This window comes from Arvicola amphibius, chromosome 1 (genome assembly GCF_903992535.2).
Source record: "Arvicola amphibius chromosome 1, mArvAmp1.2, whole genome shotgun sequence".
Taxonomy (NCBI): domain Eukaryota; kingdom Metazoa; phylum Chordata; class Mammalia; order Rodentia; family Cricetidae; genus Arvicola; species Arvicola amphibius.
The window spans coordinates 29,905,606-29,928,804 of NC_052047.1; the positions used below are offsets into that span (position 1 = coordinate 29,905,606).

The 23,199-nt window shown below is 45.7% G+C and overlaps 1 protein-coding gene across 3 annotated transcripts in view; it reads right to left on the bottom strand.

Moving 5' to 3' along the window:
- Window positions 1-8,829, bottom strand: part of Dcun1d4 (defective in cullin neddylation 1 domain containing 4) — a 75,680-nt gene extending 66,851 nt beyond the window's left edge. Inside the window, exon 1 of one of the 3 annotated variants that reach the window (XM_038345317.1) lies at window positions 8,713-8,829. In XM_038345317.1, coding sequence (XP_038201245.1) covers window positions 8,713-8,737 — 25 coding nt within the window. In that variant the 5' untranslated portion in view covers window positions 8,738-8,829. Of the gene's footprint in view, window positions 1-7,721; window positions 7,780-8,712 lie in introns of those variants that run through there. The other 2 variants (XM_038345325.1, XM_038345345.1) reach the window with 2 other exon arrangements.
- Window positions 8,830-23,199: the final 14,370 nt, after the last annotated feature.

Genomic DNA, 23,199 nt, shown 5'->3' on the forward strand with positions numbered 1-23,199 from the left:
TGACTGACATATCAGTCACCCAAATAACAGAATGTCTCTTTTCCTCCTTGGTTTCTCTGATGCCACGCCTACCGAGGAGGCCAGCATCACGAATCAACAGTCACAGAAGCACCTCAGCGGGTGCAGCTCACAGGTTCCTCGGGAAGGTTTCTCTCATGTCTTCTCCCTGCATCCCAGTCTCCTTGCTGTTCCTCAGATCGTGCCTGCCACACACGGAGAGCCTGTGTGCTGTGTCCCTCTCTTCCCACTGCCCTCACCCACACACATGCTTCCTTTGCTTTATTGTTCTCTACAGAACTTAGTGCCACAAAACAGACCTGCTTACTATCTGCCCCTCACCCACACCAGAATGAAAACTTCCAGACAAATGAAGACCTGGGCATTGTGCAGAGAAGGTACTCAATATTCACACCTGGTGAACACACCTGGTGAACACACCTGGCGACAACAGCACCATGCCCCCAGAGATGCCATTTTTTTTTAGGTTTTTAAGACAGAGTTTCTCTCTGTAGCTTTGGTTGTTCTGGAACTCACTCTGTACACAAGGCTAGTCTTGCACTCACAGAGATCCACCTGCCTCTGCCTCCCAACTGCTGGGCTTAAAGGTGTGCACCACCGCCCTCCGCCTAAATGGGAATGCAGTTTCTAAACATGAAATCTCTGAGCACAAAAAGCAGGGTAACTCACCCACAATCTTACAAATAGTAAGTGGCACAGCAAGAGTGTGAGTCCAGACAGTCTGACTCGAGGGTTGGCACCTGCCAAGCCCTTTCCCACTTCCCAGACTGCTTTCCACAAAGCAACGGGAAGACACCAAGACATCCGAGAGCAAACAGTGGTGTGGCGTGGCATGTCACTGGGCTGCAGAAAAGCAGGCTGCAGAAAAGCAACCTGCAGGGCAACCTTTGGAGGAGTCACCCCTGCTATAAAAGCACCAATCTTGGCCCGCATGGTTCACACAGCATGGACACTTTCCTTTAACTCGGTGTGTGTGATGCTGTAATATGTCCACGATAAGAAAAATAACTAAGCATCAACATGGAGGAGATCACAGATACATCTGAAGGGCCAAGTATCTGGGGTGGGGTTAGGTGAGGTGCTGACTGGTGGGCGCGACACAGAGAGGCTCTTGGAGTGATGAATATGTTCTGTACCTTGGTTTACTAGCTGCTCTGCCAGGGTCTTTGTTTACCAGTCTATCCAACTATATACTTACATGGCTATAATTTCAGAATATGCACATTATAACCTCAATAAAGTTGACCAGGAACACTTTAGAACTACCAAGATTATTTCTGGCTAAACAAAATACCCCACCCAAGAAAAACCTGCAAATATTTCCAGTTAGAATTCTCGAATCAGAACATGCACAAGGAATTAAGGGCCAGCTTCTGTGTGTCCCACCTTCTGAACTGGTTTTCTCAGAGACAAAAGTGGCTGGCCGTCATTGGGGACAGGAGTCATGGCTCCAGGTGACATCCAGAGTCTTGAACACCACAATGCTGGCTCCCACCACCTACAAGTGACATTACATGAACCCTTCAGTCAGTCTTTGGTCACCTCTAAGTGGAGCCTGTGGGCAGATCTACCGAAAGGAGACCACCGCTCTTCTTCAGAGCCTCTGCCAGGTTAACTGACCAGCGACAGGACTGTCTGAGTCTTAGTTGCCAGCACTGGAAACCAACTGTGGTGAGTTTAAACAAAAAAGCGTTCATTTTGTTTGGGTTCGGGCTTTAAATATAGCACTAGACTCACTAGGAAAACTAGAAAGCCAGGCTTGCCAACCAACCACACAACCAAAAGAACCCCCACAGGCACATGGCGAGATTCCTCAGGCAGGCCCAGGGTTGGTCCCAGCCTCTGAAACCAACAGAGCCCTTGGCTGAGCACCCACCACAATGGCTCTCCCCAGGCTACAGCTTTCTTTCCTTTGCTGACCTCTGCCTTCAGGTTGTAGAGAGGAGGGAGAGGTACTTCCATCAGTTCACAACTAAGGTAAGGCTCCTTCACCAGGGAAGAGCCAGAGCCCTCTAGGAGAGATAGTGTTGTCCCTGTCAGGCTGCATGGCTCCCTGCTCTGCAAGCCTTGCAGATATAAACAGCAGGTAGAGAAAGCTTTGCTAGACATTCCTGAAAAACAGAATCCACAAAGAACAACCTACCCTCCCTCAAAAAAAAAAAAAAAACAACACACACCAAGTAGTGCCACCCAGGGGGAGGGGTCTTTTTCTTATCATCTTGTGTTTTATTCTAAACAGTCACTAGTTTCAAAAACAACTTTCTAAGTGACAATAACTTGTTTCTAATTAAAAGGAAAGCAATCCAAACCTCAGGTAACAGGCACTCTGCAGAATCATGGACACTCCAGAAAAAAATAAATAAATAAATAAATACAAGTCCTTGGCTCTAAAACTGCCCTGTGACAGACACTAAAGCACACAATCCCATTTAAAATTCATTTCAGTGTTTTTCTTCCTAAGACACATTTTTTTAGAAAATGCGTTCTTAAAATAATAATTCTCAAGAGTACTTGTAACCTGAATTTCACAGTAAGAACAAACTGCAGGAAGCGATTAATACCAACTCAGGCTCTCAAGCCGAGTCCTTGCCTGTCACCTTTAGCTACACACTGGACCACAGGAAGGGAGGATGTACTAATAATCTCACCACACTGTTCTCTGTTTTTATGTGCATACGTTGTTTTACCTGCATGTATGTCTGTGCATGTGTGTGCCTGATGCCCTCAGAAGCCAAAGAGGGTGTCAGATCCTCTGGAACTGGAATTACAGACTGTGATTAGCCACTATGTGGGTGCTGGGAATCAAACCCAGGTCCTTTGTAAGAGCAGCCAGTGCTCCTAACCACTGAGCCCTCCAGCCCCTGGCTCACTATTTCGCTTTATTTCATGAAGAAATAAAGCCTTGGTCATAAGACAGAAAAAAAGAAAATCAAAATAACACCAACCTATCTCTCAAACAAAACTGGTGACAGTTCCCAAACAGACTTTCCCTAGTCCCTTACACATACCAACATGTCAATCTCTCCAGACTAGACACTCTTCAATCAAAATTAAGTGTTACATATAGCTGTATTATGGTTTGAATATGAAATGCCCCCAAAAGGTTCATATGGCAAATGTTTGGTGCCCAGATAGTGGTACTATTTGGTAGGTTGTAAAACCCATGGAACCTCTGGAGTAAGTAGGTCATTGGCAATGGGTCTCAGGGACTATAATATTGTCCCGGCCCCTTATTGTCATGTGCTCTGAGGGCAGACAGGGAGGAGGAGCCAGACTTCAACTGCAAAAGCCATGCTATAACACTAGGCACCTTTCAATTACTTTGTTTTGTTTTCGAAACAGGGTTTCTCTGTGTAGCCCCAGCTGTCCTGACGCTCACTCTATAGGCCAGGCTAGCCTTGAACTCAGAGAGATTCATCTGCCTTTCCTGAACTCTCCTGAGTTCTTGTTCTGAGGAGGCCATACTTAACTGAGCATCTGGAAGCCCTCTAAGTTTTTGAGCAGAAAAGCAAATATTAAAAGCTAAGATGATTTGTGCTTGCTTCTGCAGCACATATACTAAAAGCCAAGATGATCCAACTGGTGAGAGACCAATGTAGCACAGGCTAAGCCTCACACAGGACCACTGGTTACCAGAAAAAAAGACTGGGTCAGACCCAAGACACTGGTAAAGAGTTGGGAAGAGAGGATAACTGTAAAAGAGATACCGCCCGTGGTCATTTATCTTCTCGCTAGCTTCCCTGGATTTGACATCACCTAAGGGACACACTGTGGAATCTCTGTGAGGGTTTAACAGAAGGAAGACCCACTATGATTGCAGGCAGCACCTTCCCATAGGCTGGGTCCATGAATGAGCTGCAAAAAAAGAAGAAAAGTGACCACTGCAATAGCTATCATCTCTCTTCCCTATAAATACAATGGCCAGCCATCTCTCCTCCCTATAGATACAATGACGAGTCATCTCTCCTCCCTGTAGATACAATGGCGAGCCATCTCTCCTCCCTGTAGATACAATGGCGAGCCATCTCTCCTCTCTATAGATAAAATGGCGAGTCATCTCTCCTTGCTATAGATACAACCAAACCATGAGCCAGAAAAAACCTTCCTTTAAAGTTGCTTTTCTCAAAAATGTTGTCACAATAACAAAATAAGTATTGAAAACAGACTCTCCCTTCTACCACCAAACAGGAGAAAAAATGAGAAGTATCTAAGCCTCCAAAGAGGGTGACTCAAATTACTGTGGCTTCATAAACCAAATGCACAAAATCAACCAGTGCTGACTTCCTCTTGCCTGGCCTAACTACAGAACTAGGCCAAATAAACAGCCTCCATCTGATATATGGACGCACCTTGGCACAACCCGAAGTCTAGATGTCCCTGGAGTCACTGCTTATTGAAGGCACACTGACAGGCCAGGAAGAACCAGGTTTCTGACAGACGGTGGTTTGCTGCTGTGTCAGCAGGATTACCGGCTATTAATTATTAGCTACAATTGTAAGGATGCCCATGATGGTGATTAAGATGAGACTAAAAAACAAGAAGGAAGTAAGTTACAGTAGTTCAATAAAACAACAAAGGAGATATTGTAAGTTTGAAGAAAAATCAGATGCTATCAAGCACCAAGTAGGGCTCCTTTGCAAGCCAGGAATGGAGAAAGAAGCATCAATGTCCACAAAAGGACGGGAGAGCTTTGCTCTTTGGCACGGTGGTAGAAAGACTACTGGGATGGCTACTCTTGGTTATCAACTTGATTACATCTGGAATTAACTAAAATCCAAAATGGAGGGGCACGCCTATGAGGGATTTTGCTTAATTTGTGAGGGACTTTGCTTAATTTGAAATGGGAAGATCCACATCTAATCTGGATCTTTGAAGTGGGAAGACACTTCTGGGCTGGAGATTTAATCTGGGCATGCCTTCTGCTGGAAGCCTATATAAGGACATAGAAGGAAGAAACTTTTTAGCCTTCACCTGCTTGTTCTTGCCCCACTAGAGTCCATTCCTTCACCATCATTAGTGCCTACTTCTTCAGGACTCCGATAGATACTGAAGACCAGCTGAGATTTCCAGCCTCAGCGACTGAGCAGTTACTAGATTCTGGGACCTTCTGCACATAGACAGTCATTGTTGAATTAGCTGAACCACAGCCTGTAAGTCACTCTAATAAATTCCCTTGAGATTCATTCTGTAAGTTCTGTTACTCTAGAACGCTGATTAAAGCAACTACCTCCCCCTTCCCACCCCACCCCAAATCCTTTCTGATACAAAAGACAAAAAAAATTGATAAAATATTTTTAACTGTTTTAATGCATAGCAAAATCCAAACAAAAAATTAAGAACCAACCAAGGGCCAAAAAGCAAAGGTCCCCCAAAACTAGAGTGGACAGCGCAGGCTCAATGCTGCCCAGGGACTTGGGCTTGTGGACTGGATGAAGAGAATGTGGAAAGAGCGTTTGTCCCTCAGAAAACGATGGAACAAATGAAAATAAAAGAAATGCAGACTAATATTCTTTAAATTTTAAAGACGGTTATAGATCTTATGCATTTTTTTGGCCTTATGATTTGGCAAGAGCAAATCCCAAGATTAAATACTTTTTGGAAAAAAATTTCCATACACACACATATTACACGAATTTTCTGAGAGATTTTGCCAATATAATCAAAACGGGAGAGACATAAATTGTTTCCTCATAGCATCACACACTAATCAGTCTCTCACATAGACTGGAAGGGCTGGAGAGACAGCTCAGCGGGAAAGAGTGCCTACTGCTCTTGCAGAGGGCCTGAGTTCCATTCCCAGCACCCATGCTGGGCAGCTCGCAACCGCCTGTAACTCCAGTTCTAAAGAATCCCATGCCCTCTTTTGATCTCCATGGCATCTGCAAACATGCCCACACACATAAACATAACTTAAAATAATAACAAAATTTTACAAAACATTGTGAAATACATATGCAAGTTTAGGACTGTCTTAACCATGTTAAGTAACCATGTTAAGTGATTTCTAAATTTTAAAACTTGTCTGCAAGATGCATATCATTATATATATATATATATATATATGACCCCTCTGTTAACTATTATCAATAGTTTCATAATATCTGATTCACCATACAAAAATAATTGGTCACGTCTGAGCCAATCTTATAGCCCCTACATTAGATTTGGGAGTGATCACTAAAAAGAACCGGCAAAGAATGTGATGTGGATGTCCTTCCATACTTGTGTTGCTTTTATTGGTTAATGAATAAATCTGTTTTGGTCTATGGCAGGGCAGAATATAGCCAGGCTGGAAGAGCGAGAGAGAGAGAGAGAGAGAGAGAGAGAGAGAGAGAGAGAGAGAGAGAGAGAGAGAGAGAGAGAGAGAGAGAGAGAGTAGATGGAGTCAGAGAGGTGTCATATAGCTGTCAAAGGAGACAGACGCCAGAACAGAGCCTTACCCAGTAAGCCACAGCTTAGTGGAGATAGACAGATTAATGGAAATGGGTTAATTTAAAATGTAAGAGCTAGCTAGAAATACGCCTGAGTCATTGGTCAAACAATGTTGTGATTATTATAGTCTCTGTGTGATTACTTGGGTCCGGGCAGTCAGGAATGAGCAGTCTCCTTTTACAAGGATGTGGTGGCTTTAAGTCCACAAACTCAGAGACCTGTAACAGTCAAGAGGTGAAGTCTTTACAATCTGGTAGCTAAGGAGCAAACAATAGCCTTATCTGCTTTGCACTTACATAAAAGCAGAAGACATCATACTTTCCCTTTGTTCACCTTTGGGAGTTCATTTCAGGTTCGGGCATGAGACTATTTCAACCCCAAATTCCATTAAGCTGTTCTTCTCAATTCACTTAAAAAAAAAAAAATCCTCTAATTCTTGGGAAAACCAAACAGCCCATGAAATACCAGTACAATTCTCTGTATTCTCAAAGGATATACATGTCTGTCTCTACTTAGTTCCCATACTTATGTAAGGCTGTACACTTCACCCTAGGCTTCCATACGCTGAATCCACTCTAAAAGCTCCACGCTAAACGTTGCGTTAGAACGAAGTGTGTGCAGGATGGTTCAAGACTAAGCATTCGCTCCGCAAGGCTACCAGATGCAGGGAAAAATAATTAACTCAGAAAAGGGCCAGGGTTTGGCCTGTGCTCTCCCTCTGCGACGGACACTGTCCCAAGAAACCCCGGAGAGAACGCAAAGGATCTCCGCGGCATAAAGCGCGAGTTAGCCAAGCAGGGAGGCTCCAAGGGGCGCGCTGCATTCTGGGACGCGTTTCCACAGTTACCCACGTGCACCCAACCCAACCGCGACCCGGCGCGACTGGGACTACAAGTCCCAGAATTCCGCGAGCCTGCCTTTCCCTTCACACCGGCTTCAGGAGCCAGACCCTAAAGGAAACCCCTAAAGCGCCCTCCAGGTGCTTCGGGCCGAGGTGGCTTCCTGCAGGCATGGTGCTGAGCCTCCGAAGCCGCCCTTCATACAGGGCAGCGGGTCCTGACTCATCAGCCCCCATACCTGATGGCCAGAAATTAGACAACTGCGTCACATACTGCCAAACCTACGGACCGCCGAGGACCCCGACACCCCCTTATGCTTGTCCCACCCCCCCCCACACACACACACGGCTCCAGGACCCCACCGGGCTGGGTCAGCTTGCAGACGGCGTCCCTGACCCGCCTCCCGGTCCCAAAACCCCAGCCCGTGCTGACCTCGCTCGCCGCCGCTCCTCAAGCGTGGTGGCCACTGCCAGCCTCGGGACACCTCCCGGGTACCCGGCCCCGCCCCCTCCCCTCGGCGCACCCCCAGGCTCAGGGCGGTCCCCTCCTAAGCAGGACCTGGCCCCTCCCGGGAGGAAGCACCTCCCCCAGTGCACAGTCCAACGCCCCCCACTCCGCCCCGTGAGCACCGAACCCGGAATGACAGCCCTCCTAGTCCCCGCTCCCCCCCACCCCACCTCCTCTTCCTCCTAACTCACTCCACAAACCTCCCTGCCCCCTGTTCCAGTCCCTAAACTGCATGGCAGCGCTATCCGCCATCCTCTTCTCCAGGGACCCCAACGTCCCAACACCTGCCCCCAAGCCCTCTCGCCACCCCCGACCGCCGTCCGGTGTACGGGACTGCTCAACTATCCCATCCCACCGCGGTGCCTCCACCCCGTACCGCCCCCCCCCCCCCCCCGGCACATCAGCTTGCAGCCCCTCACCGGCCTGGCCGCGGCCCCCGCTCCCCACCCATTGTTCCCGCCCCCGCCCCCAGCCCTCCTTCCCATTGTCCCCGCCCCCGCTCCCCTCGCTCTCCCCCGCCTTCCCCGGCCGACCGCACTGCTCGGGCCCCGCAAGCCTCACCCTGCACCCAAACCATAGGCCCGCTCCCTACCCGCCCGTGCCACCCCCGGCCCCAGCTGCCAGCGCCCGCCACCGTCTCCACCTCCATGCACCACAGACTCTCGGCCCCCGGCCTTCAGAGTGTGTCCCCCCTTCCCCCACCGCGGAAAGCCAGCCAATCCCCACCCCCTCCCCGCCGCCCCTGCCCCCGCCCCAGCCGCCCGCGGCGTCACGGCCCTCGGGCTCCAGGAGGGAATCAGCCCGCTCCTGGACCAGGGACTCCAGCACTATCGGGACCCGAGAAGCGGAGAGGGGAGGACGGGAGCGGACGGGGTATGCGGGCCCGCATCCGGCCCGCTGGCGCTGCGCTACTCACTGACAGCTGCAGCATCCGAGTGCATTTTCGGGCAGCTCACACCCGCTCGCCGCCCGGGCTCCCGCGCTCCACTCGCGGTCCCCCCCACCGACTCTCCAAACCTTAGCTCGCAGCAGAGGACCGGCGGCTGCCACTCCGGCCCGCCCATCCCTCCTTCCTCATTGGCTGGACCCCAACCGGGGGACCGCCCCTCTTCGGTTCTCATTTGACCGAAGGAGTGCTGGTAGCGCCCGCCTGGAGCTGGCAAGGAGGCCCCGCCCCTAGCCTGCAACGCGATTGGCCCCGGCGCCTCGCCTCCGACCGCCCCTGGCGGAGGCCACGCTTTGGAGCCGCAGGTTGGACCCAGCAGCTGTCAGTCATCCCGGAGTCCGAAAGCGCGTGGAGGGGCGAGGCTGGGGAATTGGTCCACCTTGACCCTGAAGCCCCGCCCTGTGGCGGGCGGATCCTTGGAGCGGGAGACCAACCGAGAGCCCGGTAAAGAGTCCGAAACAAAGCAGGCGGAGTGACCCGGAGCCAAGCTTGGTACCACCGGGACCTGTTCTCCCTAAGAGACCGGCCCGATCCTGCTACTGCCAGTGTCCGGCTCGCGCCGGTCCTCATCAGTCATTTCCCATTGTAGGAAATTAGAAAAAAGAAAAATCTCAGCTTCTTCATTTCTAACTAAACCCTCCCTTTTATTCCACAAGCTTTCTATCCCCAACTTTGGAAATAACGCTTCTTTTTTAGAGTCACGCGTTGCTTGTGCCAAAGGTTTGGTGCTGCAGGCATTGTCCGTCCGACACCTCTGCGGTCCCCCAGAGAGAAAAGCCCAGTGCCACATTAGGCTCTGGGGTCAGCCTGGCACCCGGGCAAGCCAGGTCCCCAGATTGTTAGTCTAAAAAACCTAAGCCGAGCCTGGCCGGAAAGTGAACCGCTGTTGTTTGGCAGAGGGAAGTGTTAATGGGGTTCTAGTCCTTAAGAGTCCTAAAGCAAAATTCTGTATATTTTTTTAAGTTCCGTTCTGCGTTTTTCAGTACTTGAAAATCAGTTCTTCACAATAACTATGGTAATGTAATAACGTTTAGAGATGTCCATGGAAGGCTGCCCCACCCCCACCCCAAACACTCCACTTCCACACCTCCCATAACCCTTACCCCACCACAGCCTAGACATTCTGTAGATCCAGCCACGGAGACTGGTTGACATGACCAAAGATAACAAAGGGGTCGGGCGTTAGGATTCGGAATTCTACAGCCTAGACTTTTGAGCTGCAGAGTTCTGAAATCAGGACAGACCTTACAAGGGCAAGTCAGCTGAGAGTCCTTGTCGTCCTCATGGCTCTAGTTGTGACAAGCTCCATCATCATCCCCAACTTCTTTGTAATAGATGGCATTCCTATAATTTTTATCTCTCATAATTATCACTCAAATGCATAAAAGCCACTTCATCAAATTGCAGAATCTCAGAATTACACCTGAAGACATGAATCCTTCATAGAGCATCCTTTTGGGTCCCATTAACAAGACAGCCTCATAGACAAAGGAAAGTATCTGTGGAGCCCTATGTAGGGGACCCCTGTAATAAAAAAGTGCTGACTCTCAGCAATGTTCCTGTGTCGTTATTCCATTTCTGACCAGCCTAATCTAGAGAATCAAGAATTAGAATTTACTCATGCTTCTGAAATTTTGTGTGTATAATATTTGTATGTGTTTGAGTTTTGTTTCCCATATTATTTCACGCAGAAAAGGGTTTGCTTCTTGGTACTTCTAAATTAAAATAAGCCCTTGACTTATTTTAGCTATTAATTTTCTATCTTGATTTATCTGCAGCAAACGTTATCGTTGTGTGATCAGCTCTAAAAGGCCTACCAGTTTGCCTTCTCCCTAGCTCTCAGCTCTTCCTTGACTCATGCATATGATCCAGAGGGAGAAAAATGTATAGAACTCACAACCTTTGCTGTTTTTCAGCTTACATTCCAGTAGGGTTAATCTAATTATTTTCAAGTATAATGCAGATTTAATTTACTCAGATGACGGTAGTGAGTCTGCTAGAGCCTGAGAACTGAGAGGCAACACTCTTAGTCAGCTGGGCCTCGCTGCTCCATAAGTCTCACGAATAATACAACTCCATGACATTCTGTGACATATGCCCCAGACAATTCAACCACCCACAAGGTGATAACTCTCCACGGACAGGGAGCTTGTTAGAGCTACGTTTCAGTTCTCCAACACTTAGTTCAGTGGCTTCCAAGACTGGACACTGACTCGCTGTCCCTAAGAGTTAACTAGATGACGACGAATGAGGAACTTGATATCAGAACTGTGGAGATTACCAAGTCCAACTTCCTCTTTATAAGAATATGAGACTTGAAGTTGAAAGGGATTAAGTATCTAATCCTAGTCATCCGGCTGGACAAGAACAAAGCAGTATTTAAAAGTTTCCAGGCCAGGCAGTGGTGGCGCATGCCTTTTAATCCCAGCGTTTGGGAGGCAGAGGCAGGTGGATCTCTGTGAGTTTGAGAACAGCCTGGTCTACAAGAGCTAGTTCCAGGACAGGCTCCAAAGCTACAGAGAAACTCTGTCTTGAAAAACAAAACAAAACAAAAACCAAAACGAAACAAAAAACCTCAAGCTTCCAGCTCCTCGTCTACCTACTGCTCTAATGAGCGAACAGCTCAGATATCTAAGAGGTCACTGTCCCCTCTTACTTGAAACTTCTACCAGGCTAATCCAAACTCTAGTCTTCATGTTTGGAATATGACTTTCTCATGATATCCAGTGAGTAATCTTTCAATATATTATGCTATTTTAATTTTTTTCTCATTCAGTAACATTCCCAGATAACAAGGTCCCTGTAGAGATGTTTACTGAAATAATATCTTTTAAATTCAGATCCCAGGGGAAAACAATTGAGTATCTTGGGGACTGGGATAGGAAGACTTGGGCGTGCAGCATGTCACTTCATTGCGCTTCATTACAGATTTAAAACAATATGAACAAGTTACTGAGGTTTAATCAGCAACTTCCTATTTTGTTAGTTATATAGTATTGATTTCCATAACATCCATTTGGAACTGAAGCCTAGATGAGAATTTGACATGGAAGTCCAATGAGAGCAAGAATAGCACAAGTTTTTGGCTTTAAACTTTGCTCTCAATATCACAAATCCCAATAGATATGCTTGTCCCATGTGTGCTAGGTTTGGGCTATGGAATGGAAAACAGCTTAGCCCTGGAGACAGGAATAGAATTGGACCTGCTTAGTTTAGTCAATAGACAAAAGTGCCCCTGGTAAGGTTTGGAGGAAGAATGGAAACATAGCATGGAGGAATTAATGTAACCTTTGATTTCAGAGAAGGTACGTAAACTCTGCTAGTTATCAAAAGTAGGCTAAGTATTAAGGATATGGAAGTGAAACTGAATAGAAATGTAAACGTATTCATAGAGGGCAGGATACTTGATTTCCTCAAAAGTCACAAGCAGGTAACTCACAGAACTGATGTTAGCGGAACGCCAGCTTAAAATACACTTTAATTGATGCTTCCCTATTTTCATGGGCCACCATTGTATCTATAATACATCCTCAAAATGAGAAGCTGGAGAGGTGCCTCGTGGTTAGGAAAGGGTATTATTTTTGCAAAGAACTAAGTTCAGTTCCTATCACCCATGTCAGGCGGCTCATAATAGCCTCTTAACTCAGATCTGGGGATCCTCTGCCCTTCCCGGGGGAGGGGGAGCATGCATTCACACAGTCACACACAGACACAGAATAAAAATAAAAAGTAAGTATTTATAACGTATCTTCTACAGACTTTTTTTAAAATTAACACACAGAATTGTTAAGACCCCTCTTGAATCCGCTCCTCACTAGATCACTTTTGTTATTTTCTGCAAATAATGCAAACAAGCCAGATGGTGGTGGCGCACGCCTTTAATCCCGAGACTTGGGAAGCAGAGAGAGGCAGAGGTCTGTGAATTCAAGGCCAGCCTGGCCTGCAGAGTGAGTTCAAGGACAGGCTCCAAAGAGATGCAGAGAAACCATCTCGGAAAAACAGAAAACAAAACAATTGACTCTGTAGTTGTTTAGAATACTTGGCATAGCATGGTCCAATTTTGTAATAATGGTTGACACTTTAGACTCTGGATCCTAGAACACAAGCCCAGTGAATGTCCCCTAATAAATGGTGAGGTTGTTGATACGGCTGCAGCACCCGTCACATTCTGTCACATGCTGAGTCTCACACCATCTTTTGCCCTTAGCTAGATAGTCCCTCGCTAGACAGTCACTATATTTAATTACTTGCTGTGGTGGTTGGTTTTTGGCAACATGACACACACTAAAATTACTTGAGAAAGGGGGAATATCTTTGAGGGCTTGCCTCCACCGGTTGGCCTGTGGGTATGTGTGTGGGGCATCTTCTTGATTAATGATTGATAAAGCAGAACCCAGCCCACTGGGGTGATGCCATCCTTGGGACCATGTTCTTGGGTTGTATAAGAAAGCAAGCTTGCTCCATGGGGAGGAAGCCAGTAATCATCCTTACTCTAAGATATCTGGGTTCAGAGCCTACCTCAAAGTTCCTGCCTTGGGTTTCCTAGATGAGAGACTGAAATATGAACGCCAAATAAACCTTTTTCTTCCCAAGTTGCTTTTGGTCCATTCTTTATGACAACAACAAAAACTTAACAGGGACACTTGCATTCTTTCTTCTCTAGCTTCTAAAATGCACAGTGAAGGTAGAGACAGGGATGCAAGAGCATGCTCACTGAGACAAGCCACCAACACAGCCTACTGTGACAGAAGATGCAAACATTTGCCAAATCAAGAAAAAGTTGTGTTCATAATGGGAATTCACACAGACGCATAGAAAGTAGGCAACCAAAAAAAGCCAATTGTAGTACATTCTAGAAGATTTTCTATGACTAGAGACTCATATTGTGTTCCCATAATGAATAATTTCTCTTCTTTGTACTTAGAAGTAATTACTCTTTCTTGAGAACCACAGTTACTAACATCACTCTGTGTGTGCACATGTGTGTGTATGTGTGTAAAAACATGCACTTGAGGGCACATGTGTAGAAACCAGAGGGTACTATCAAGTGCCTTCCTTAATTGCTCTCCACAATATTTTTTTTTGAAATAGTATGTCATACTGAACCTGTTGGTCACCTAAAAAGGCTAAGTCACAGGGATTCAGCTGACTCCACCTTCCCAGTGTTGAGATTACAAACACACACTAAAGCGCCTAGCTTTTTACTGGCCTTGGGCATGCTTCCCAGTCCTGCTTTAGACCCCCATAATCGGTAAAATGGAAGGGAAAGCAAATGGTTTTGAGTACTGCCCACGAGTCTAGTTGGATTTAGACAGACCCTACCATTAACAAGCATCAAATGAGCACATTCAGCTTAGCTGAGAGCCAAGTATGAAGGCAGTCAGAACACTGAGGCAGGAGGATGATAAGATCAAGGCCGGCATGGGCTACATAGCAAGGGCTTGTCTAAAAGAAAAATCAATACACCAGATTGACTGGGTTTCAGTTCCTTCATCTATAAAAACAGGAATAATTTCATCAAGGAGTAGTTAAGGGTGACAGGGTCACATCTATAAAATAACCTCTAGGACTAGGGGGGTGAAGCAAGAAGAAGGATCTGAGCTCCACTGCTTGGGACCTCTTTCTGTGGTGACCTGAAGCATGGCTAGGAGGTACAGTCAGCTACTTCCCAGCTCAAGGATAATTTCAGCTAAAAATCTTTCTAGATGAAGCAGGCCTCTCAAGGATCCTTTAACAGCACTGAGAATCTTCCAATTACACTGAACATTCAGGTTCCATTGGGTTGCGTTCAGCAATGTATTTGTTTTGCCTCTAGTAGTGATAAAGGAATTTTCATTTATTTTTTTAAAAAAATATTTCTAACTTCCAAGATTTCTTGTCACACAGCTATCAGGTTGCATTATAGACCTTTTTAACTAACTGCTTTTTTTTTTTTCTAAAGCAGATATGAGGTACTTAAGCTGGCTGCTTCCTTTCTACCCAGGGCCTTTTTCTTTGAGGAGATTACACCTGCCTAGGGAATTAACAGGGTCTGAATTAAAAAAAAAAAAAAACAAACAAACAAAGTATTCACTCCTTACCACATAGTCTCTAAACTGGATTTTCTCTCCTTATTCCACATTGAGCTAATCAAGTTCTAATGATGTTGCATTTAATTCAATCTCAGAAGGAATAATTTTCCAATTCAGTCTAAACAATGCCTGACCCTTGTGGTGACTTCCATGAATATAGCATGTCTTCAATGACTGCAGCTAGCAGGAGATGGGCAGAAAGAATAACCATTTTCCTTGGACAATGGCGTCTGTGTGTCAGGCTCTCCATCCCTCTGCCTCCTCTAGCCTGCTTTCATGAATACAATGTCTTTTTAACATCCCTCTCAGGGCAGTACAGGAGACCCCATCCATCTCCAGATCTCAGTGGCTGCGCGGCTGCCGAGCATCTCATTATGGCAGAGTGAAGCATTCTGGGAGACTGGATGGAGAAGGCAGACTGCAGTAGGAAAAGGGGGAGGTAGAGAGCAGGGCAGGAGCTTTGAAAATAAATGCTCACTCTCTTGGTGACGCTACACTACGGGGGGTAAGAACTTCCTGTTCTAGAAAGCTCTGGCATGCAGGAAGCCCAAACCCCTGACTCAGCAGATTCCAATCTCACCTACATCCAGGATGAAGCTGCCTTAGTCTCTTCGCGCCTCCAACCACACACGCCCCCACAATGGATGCTGCTACCTACAAACCACCACGGGGGCCATGTTGCTGGGAGGAAAGCCAAGTTTCCTCTACACTCCAGAAAAATCAGTGGTTCCAAACTTGGAACGGAACCCGCAAACATGCCTGTGTAGTCCAAATGCAGGCCTGCTCACCTACAACAGAACTCATTGACCTCCCTGAAGCCTATTTCCTTCAACCAGCCCAGATACTTACCTGCTACTTTAGTTTCTTGCCTTCGCCAAGATAGGTTGGGGCAATGCCCTTAGCATTTGGGGGTTCTCAGGCCCTTTTCAGAGTCATGGATAATTCTCTGTCAAAGGTATAAAACCCAGCCATAATCGCCCCATCACCCCCCTCCATTAAGAATAACTACATCAAGCAAGGCACAGCGGTGCACACTTTCAATTCCAGCACACTGGCCCGTGTTGTCATCGGTATCCACCTCGTCACTTGTTCTGGCTTCAAAACTCTACATTCTGTAACTTCAGCTTTGCAGAGCTTCCCAAGATACCACAGATAACAGGTTTGGGGACAGCAATATTACTAAACAGCTCACTGCTCACTTAGTGCCAGGTACTGTTCTGAACCCCCATGTTAACTCAGTGACGCCCACAAACAGTCCTGAGAGGTAAGTCCTTTAGTACAAGCCATTTCACAAATGAGGAGACTAAAGCACAGAGAGGTAAAGTAACTTTTCCAAAGGCACACAGCAAGGCAGTGTGGTGCTGGGAGAAGCAAACCCAGCAGGCTTGCCTCTGGTGATATCTTTTTCCATCACCATTACTATATCATTTCTTTCCACAATATTTTAGGTAGGGAATGCTTGTTCACCTTAAAACCTACTCAGTGCCCTGGGACATGGATGTGATGTGAGGTTCCCCTCTGTATGCTATGAATATGTTTTATTTTTTAACCATTGGTTAATAAAGCAGTGTCAGCCTGTAGCAGGGCAGAATATAGCCAGGCTGAAAGAGAGAGAGAGAGAGAGAAAGTAGGCAGAGTCAGAGAGATACCGTGTAGCTGCTGAAGGAGAAGGGCCTGGAAACTTTTCAGTAAGCCACAGCCTTGTGGCAATACAAAGATGAATAGAAATAGATTAATTTAAGATATAAGAGTTAGTTAACAAGAAGCCTGAGCTAATAGGTCAAGTACTGTTGTAATTAATATAGTTTCTGTGTGATTATTCGGGCCTGAGGAGTTGGGAAACAAAAGAGTAGTCTCTGTCTACAAAATGGATAGGTCTGAGTCTATTCTTCTAGCCCTGGTAGACAGAGACACTGAGCACAGTCCTTGGGGGAAAACCCATTCTCTGCCCCCAATCAAGTGTTGACAAGAATCAGATAGATCTCTGGTCCAGGACAGAAGCCTTTCCTACCATCCTTGTCAAGCAGCTGAGCTTCTGCCCTTCCCAGTTCCCTTTTTACGTGCCCAGTGTACCTGGCGAATGGCTTTCCCAACTTGACTAAAGGGGCAATGGATGGATGTTTCGACCGACCAGAGCCTGTCAGACCTTACCTTTCCAATGTCTCATTTCCTCAGCCCCTTGTGGATGACAGGCTTGCTGTTCTTGGGTAAACTGGGTTGGGGGGAAAGCAGGGATCAAGTAAGAAATCCGTACTTCCTCCAGCACCGCCCCCTCCGTAGGTACACCCCTTTTTCTTCTTCTCCCTGCCCTCACCTCCATTAAGCCTTGCTTGACCAACGCTGCTCACAGTCATGATTTTATCCACGGATCGCCTATAAACACTGGAACAGAATTTTGCCTCAGAACAGAACCAGGACAAAGGGGATGGAACGAGGAGCCTGAGCTTGAGCTCAGAGAGCTCTCTCCCGCCACGTGCGGGTGGAAACAGGACCCAAAAGCTTCCAGTGCCTCCTGCAGAGGCGTAGATGGGGGACACCAATAGTTGCGGCTTAGAACACCACATCTTTTACTGGGAAGGACTCTTCTTTGCAGGAATTGCTGCACTCTAAACAAAGCCACGGTGAGGGGCGGGGTCAAACCAAGAAGCCCCGCCCCAACTCCAGGGAGCTTGTGACCTCAACTGGGCCAATCAGCTTCCTTCCCTGGAATTTTAAAACTAGGCAAAGCATCAATTCCTTCTATGGGCTCCCAGCAACCAACCACTAGAACTTCAGCTTTAGGGAAAGACCACCACTCTCTGAGTGCTGGGATTGAAGGTATGAGCCACCAACTCTCGCAAATCTCCCTCCCCCTTTAAAAAAAATCTGGACATTTGTTCTAGAAAAGCAATTATGAATCTCCTCCTTTTTTTTCTTTTTCCACTTATGCATTCCAAAACAGGTTCCCGTGAGCAACTTGTTTCCTGCATTTTCTAGGATTAAGAAGGGGGAAATTACAAGGGCTGGAGAGGGGTCTTAGTGGGTAAGAGTGCTGACTGCTCTTCTGGAGGGGCTGGGTTCAATTCTGAGCACCTGCATGGCAGCTCACAACTGTCTATAACTCCAGTTCCAGGGGATTTGGCACCTTCACACAGACACATGCAGGCAAAACACCAGCACACATAAAAAAAAAAAAATTTAAAGGAGGAAATTATAACTTTAGTTTTCATGCATTTGTGGCTGGCCCTAGCCAGTTCGTCCACCAGAATGTGCAGCTATGATCGGAATGCATTGTACACGTGTATGAAATTCTCAAATAGACAGATACAGTTAAATTAAACAAAACAAAGAATATCAGAATGCAATAGAGTGAGTTTGTTGATAGAATAAGGATGATTTTAAATCTATCTAAAATAATTAGAATGACTCACAGACTGAAAGAAAATATATACAAATCATATCTGTCAAAGGCCTGGCATCCAGACTATTTAAAGAACTCTCATACCAGGCCTAGGTATTTAAAGAACTCTCCCCAGTCAACTGGGGAGACTGAGGCAGGAGGAACACAAATTCAGGGACAGCCTGGACAACTTAGTGAGCTCCTACTTCAAAATTAAAAGGAGAGAAAGAATGTACTTAGTGCTTCAACCCACAGCAACACACCACACACACACAATAACACAACTTTTGCAATGTAACTACATAAAAAACCCACAAATTTTAAAATGGACAAAAGTCTCAAACATTTCCCCAAATAATAAATACAAATTATCAACAAGCAAATAAAATACTGGCCATTAGCTTTCAGGGAGAGGTAAATCAAAACCACAAGGAGCTGCACGCTTCTCAGAGGATGACTGTAGCTAAAAGCTAATAAATAACAGCTGTCAGGTGTGGGGAAATTTAAATCTTTCTCTACTTCTGATTCAGCATAAAATGTTTCAGCCACTCTGGGAAATAATTTGACATTTCTTTTTTAAAAAAAATTATACACAGACTTACCATCTGACCCAGCAACTCTAGTCTGAGGTATACAAAAAAAAAAAAAAAAAAAAGAAAAGAAAGAAAGAAAGAAAGCAAGAAAGAAAGAAAGAAAGAAAGAGAAATAAAAAAAACTCTTAACAGGTACCTGCACACAAACAATGCACAGTTCAAAAAAGTCCCAAATGTTTTCAGATGGGTAAATAAAAACAAACAAACAAACAAATCAATTAATCAATTTTTAAAAAGGAGTCTGCCCTTAAGTAAGACATCACTACATAAAAGGGAATGAATTGTGCATGGGTCCGTGCTGGATTGGGGAAAACCTTGGAAACACCTGCTAAGCGAAAGAAGCCAGACAGACAAGGTCACACATGGTATGATGGACCTCTGGGGAGATATTCAGAATGGGAAACCCACCGAGGCAGAGGGTCTGGTGGCTGGAAGGAACTACAGAGAGAAAGTACTGGAAGGAGCTGTTTCAAGAGAAGGTTTTCATCACAGTGCTGAAATATTTCTGAGCTAGAAGTTGGTGGTAACGGCACAACCTCAGGGAACACCTAATGTTTGTTTTAAAACAGCCAGTCTAGTGTTATGTGAATTTCACCTCAATAAAAATACTTGATAAAGCAGTCCAATTTAGAATATGCTGACAGCATTTGCTGTGACCAAATGCAATCAAGAGTGTCTTCCTATGACAATATTGCTTCAGTTTCTTTCCCTCCGTTCTCCCCTTTACCTGCACACACTCACAACTGTGCTCTGGGTGCAGATGCATGGTTCATCGAGTGGTCATGCACTCTGAGATACACCATTCATTCTGCTTTCTTCCCGTCAGTCAGCTTGATGTAAAGGAGATGCCACTCTTAGATCACCTGGGATTATTTATCAAGCCTTTCTCTCCAAGTATTAAAAGACAGTTCTGAGGTTTTGTCTTTTCCCTCATATTAACACTGAAAGTCTTTGTGTGTGTGAGGGGCAGTAGAGTTTCAAGACAGGGTTTCTTTGTGTATCCCTGTCTGAAACTCATTCTGTAGACCAGGCTGTCAGAGATCTACCTGCATCTGCCTCCCTCCCAAGTGCTGGGATTAGAGGCGCGTACCACTACCACCCAACAACACTAAAAGTACATTCTTCTCACCAGACAGCTGTGCCAGTATTCCTCAACAAGGAAGTTCCTGGACCACCTGCTCCAAATCTAGACCATCAAATCCAATTTAGGAATCCACATTTTCAGCAATTGCCACAGCCCTACACTTACAAGTGCAGGCATGTGAGACTCCTTGTTTCTCTCTAATAGGTGACTTACTAGTTCAGTCCAGTGTCTATGGAGTACCTACACAAACCCTGCACTACATGCTACAATGGGAACATAAGTAGAAGCCATAATTTGTAAACAAGCTTTGCAGAACAGACAAATCCCATCAGGCCACGTTGTGCAACACAAACTGCCTAAACTTGCATAATTTTAATTAACAGCTCATTCAAACCCATCTATTCTAGATAAAACCTCCTTGAATTGGGGGTGTAGCTCAGTTGGTAAGGTGAACGAAAGTGCTTGCCTGGCTTGCATGAGGTTCTGGGTTTGATTCACGGAGCCCCATAAACCAGGCAGGGCAGCACACACTTAGAAGGAACAGAAATTCAAGGTCACGGGGGAGCTACATGGGAGTATTCCAGGCCAGTCACTTCTCAGTTTTACAAATTCTGTCAGTCTTTGCCCTCAAACTACCCTCTGACTGTCTCTCACACTGCAGACCCCACAAGCGCCCTTCCCTAGCTTCCTCTTTGGAGATGCTACTAGATCCTGACAAGGTCAGAGTTCTCCTTAGTTAGGACTTCCACTGAGACACTTGCATAAGCGGCAGGCTTCCCTGGTCTCCTTTCTGCGGGACACATAAAAAAGAGCAATTTCTTCCATGAATTATTATTTGCTTCACTTGCTATTATTTTGTACTCTGTTATGCCTGGTGCTATGCCTCGCATCTAAATGGGTTATTTTTGTGAGTATTTCCCTCTTGAGGCACATCAATCAGGCTGCTATTATTGGCTAGTTGAGTATAGGAATCGCCCTTTCAAGCAGTAAGGTCTGAAGCAATACCTCACAAACCCATATTCCTGAACTCTCTCTCTCTGGATCCCGCAACAAGAAGAGCTGTCATTTCTAAGATGCCTCCAGGGTGTCTGTGTCCCAGTGAAGATATTGTCTCCTTCATCCTGTCCAGGATTGGGAAGTGTCTTTCCCCTCATGTTAGTATTGACAATGTGTCTGTGTCTGAGTGAGAATCCGGCACATGTGTATGAACGAGTGCCCATGGAGGCCAGAGGAGGGCATCAGATCTTCGAAGACTGGAGCTCCAAGTGGTTGTGAGTCAACTAATGTGGGCACTTGGAACCTACATCACATCTTTGGGAAGTGTAGCCAGAGCTCTTACACTGAGCTGCCTCTCCAACATCCTTGACCCCTGCTCCTGCTGCTTCTCCACTTTCATTGTCTGCTTCTACCCAAACGTGGAAACTCCTGAATCTCCACTGTTTATCTCTCCTGTATTTCTCCTGTATTTCTCCTGAATCTCCACTGTTTATCTCTCCTGTATTTCTCCTGAATCTCCACTGTTTATCTCTCCTGTATTTCTCCTTTCCTGGTTTTGTTTCACGTCTCCTAACTTCTAGGCAGACTTCTTGGTTTGCTCTTCCAACGCATTTACGAGATCATCAGCGATGTGGTGTTTAAAACAACACACTTTGCAGCAGTTCCCATTTGTTTAATGAATCTGTTCTCAGAGTCCCTGAGTCAGGGTCGGTGTGCTCTGATGACTTATTACACCCATGATGTTTATAACACTCCCCACCCCTGCTACTGATGCCCCCCTCCATTCATGTGCTGAATTCCTAACTCTCAAGGGGATGGCATCAGAAAATGGGTTCTCTGACAGGTGATTGTGGTCAGCCTCTTCCTCACGAGTAGATTTAGTGTCTTTGTAAAAAGAGATCTTTGTAAGGAACTTTGTTTCTCCTAATACATGAGGGGACAGCCATAGGTGACACCTGTGAACCAGGAAGTCAGCCCTCATCAGATTCTAAGTATCTGATGCATGGATCTTGGATTTCTGGTCTCTAGAGCAGTGAGAAATCTATTTCAGTTGCTCATAAGCCCCCTATCTATGGTATTTTGCTATAACAGTCAACCAAATTAACACAAAAACTCATTCCATGTATTTGGAATTTATATGAAGTGATAATTTATATGAAGTGATAAATTTATATGAAGTGATAAATTTATATGAAGTGATAAGGTTGGCCTCCACATGGAATTACTGTTCCTGCAGGAAGAGAGACTATGTTGTCTGGGTTTCTGTCTTGCCTGGTTTTTGTCCTCCTACCAGGTCCCACAGCCATTTAGCCCTAAAGAAATCACACAGAGGTCTATATTAATGATAAACTGATTGGCCCATTAGCTCAGGCTTCTTATTAACTCTTATAACTTATATTAACCCATTATTCTTATCTATGTTAGCCACATGGCCTGGTACCTTCTTCAGCGGGGCAATCACATCTTCCTTCTTCTGTGGTTGGGACAAGACTGGGGAGGAATGGGCTTCCTCCTTCCCAGAATTCTCCTTTTCTCATTGATCCACCTCTACTTCCTGTCTGGTTGTCCCACCTATACTTCCTGCCTGGCTACTGGCCAATCAGCGTTTATTTAAAACATATTTGACAGAATATAGGCAATTGTCCCACACCAAGACCACATGGCTGACATGGCTCTCTCATGCAAGGACATAATGAGAAGGTAACCTCTTGCAAGCCAGAACTAGATGGTCTTTCCCAGAAGCCAGAGATAGGCCAATGTCTTGATCTTGAACTTGGTGCAGAACTATAGAAATAAACATCTGTGGTTTAAGCAATTCAGTTTGTAATTCCCTGCTATGACGTGGGAGTTAAAGACACCTTACTTATTGTATTCCTCTGGAGTCTGCCTCAGTGCATAGTGCAGGTCTAGTTAACTAGGCCTGGACCTAATCCTTCCTCAGCATCACCTTGAGGTGGCTCTCCAGACCATCACCTATGTTTACGGCATCAAAAGCAAAAGAATCAGAAAGCACATAGATGAACAAATTCTCTGCTTCCACCTTCTTCACCCCCATCACAACATCATAAATCCCTTGACTGTTCCGACCTTGTCATGTGTATGCCAAGACCTACCCCCTATGATTTTTTTAAATTATTTTTATTTTATGTGTATAAAAACTCTTTGAGTTTGAGACCAGCCTGGTCTTGGGACAAGTATCAATCTATGCTCTAATCAGGGCCTTAAGTGAGTATTGTATTTTCTGGAAATTGATTACTGATTGAGTGTGCAAGCATACTAACAAACTATTTTAGAGACATGCATAAATCCAATTCCATCCCTGTGTTTGTCTCT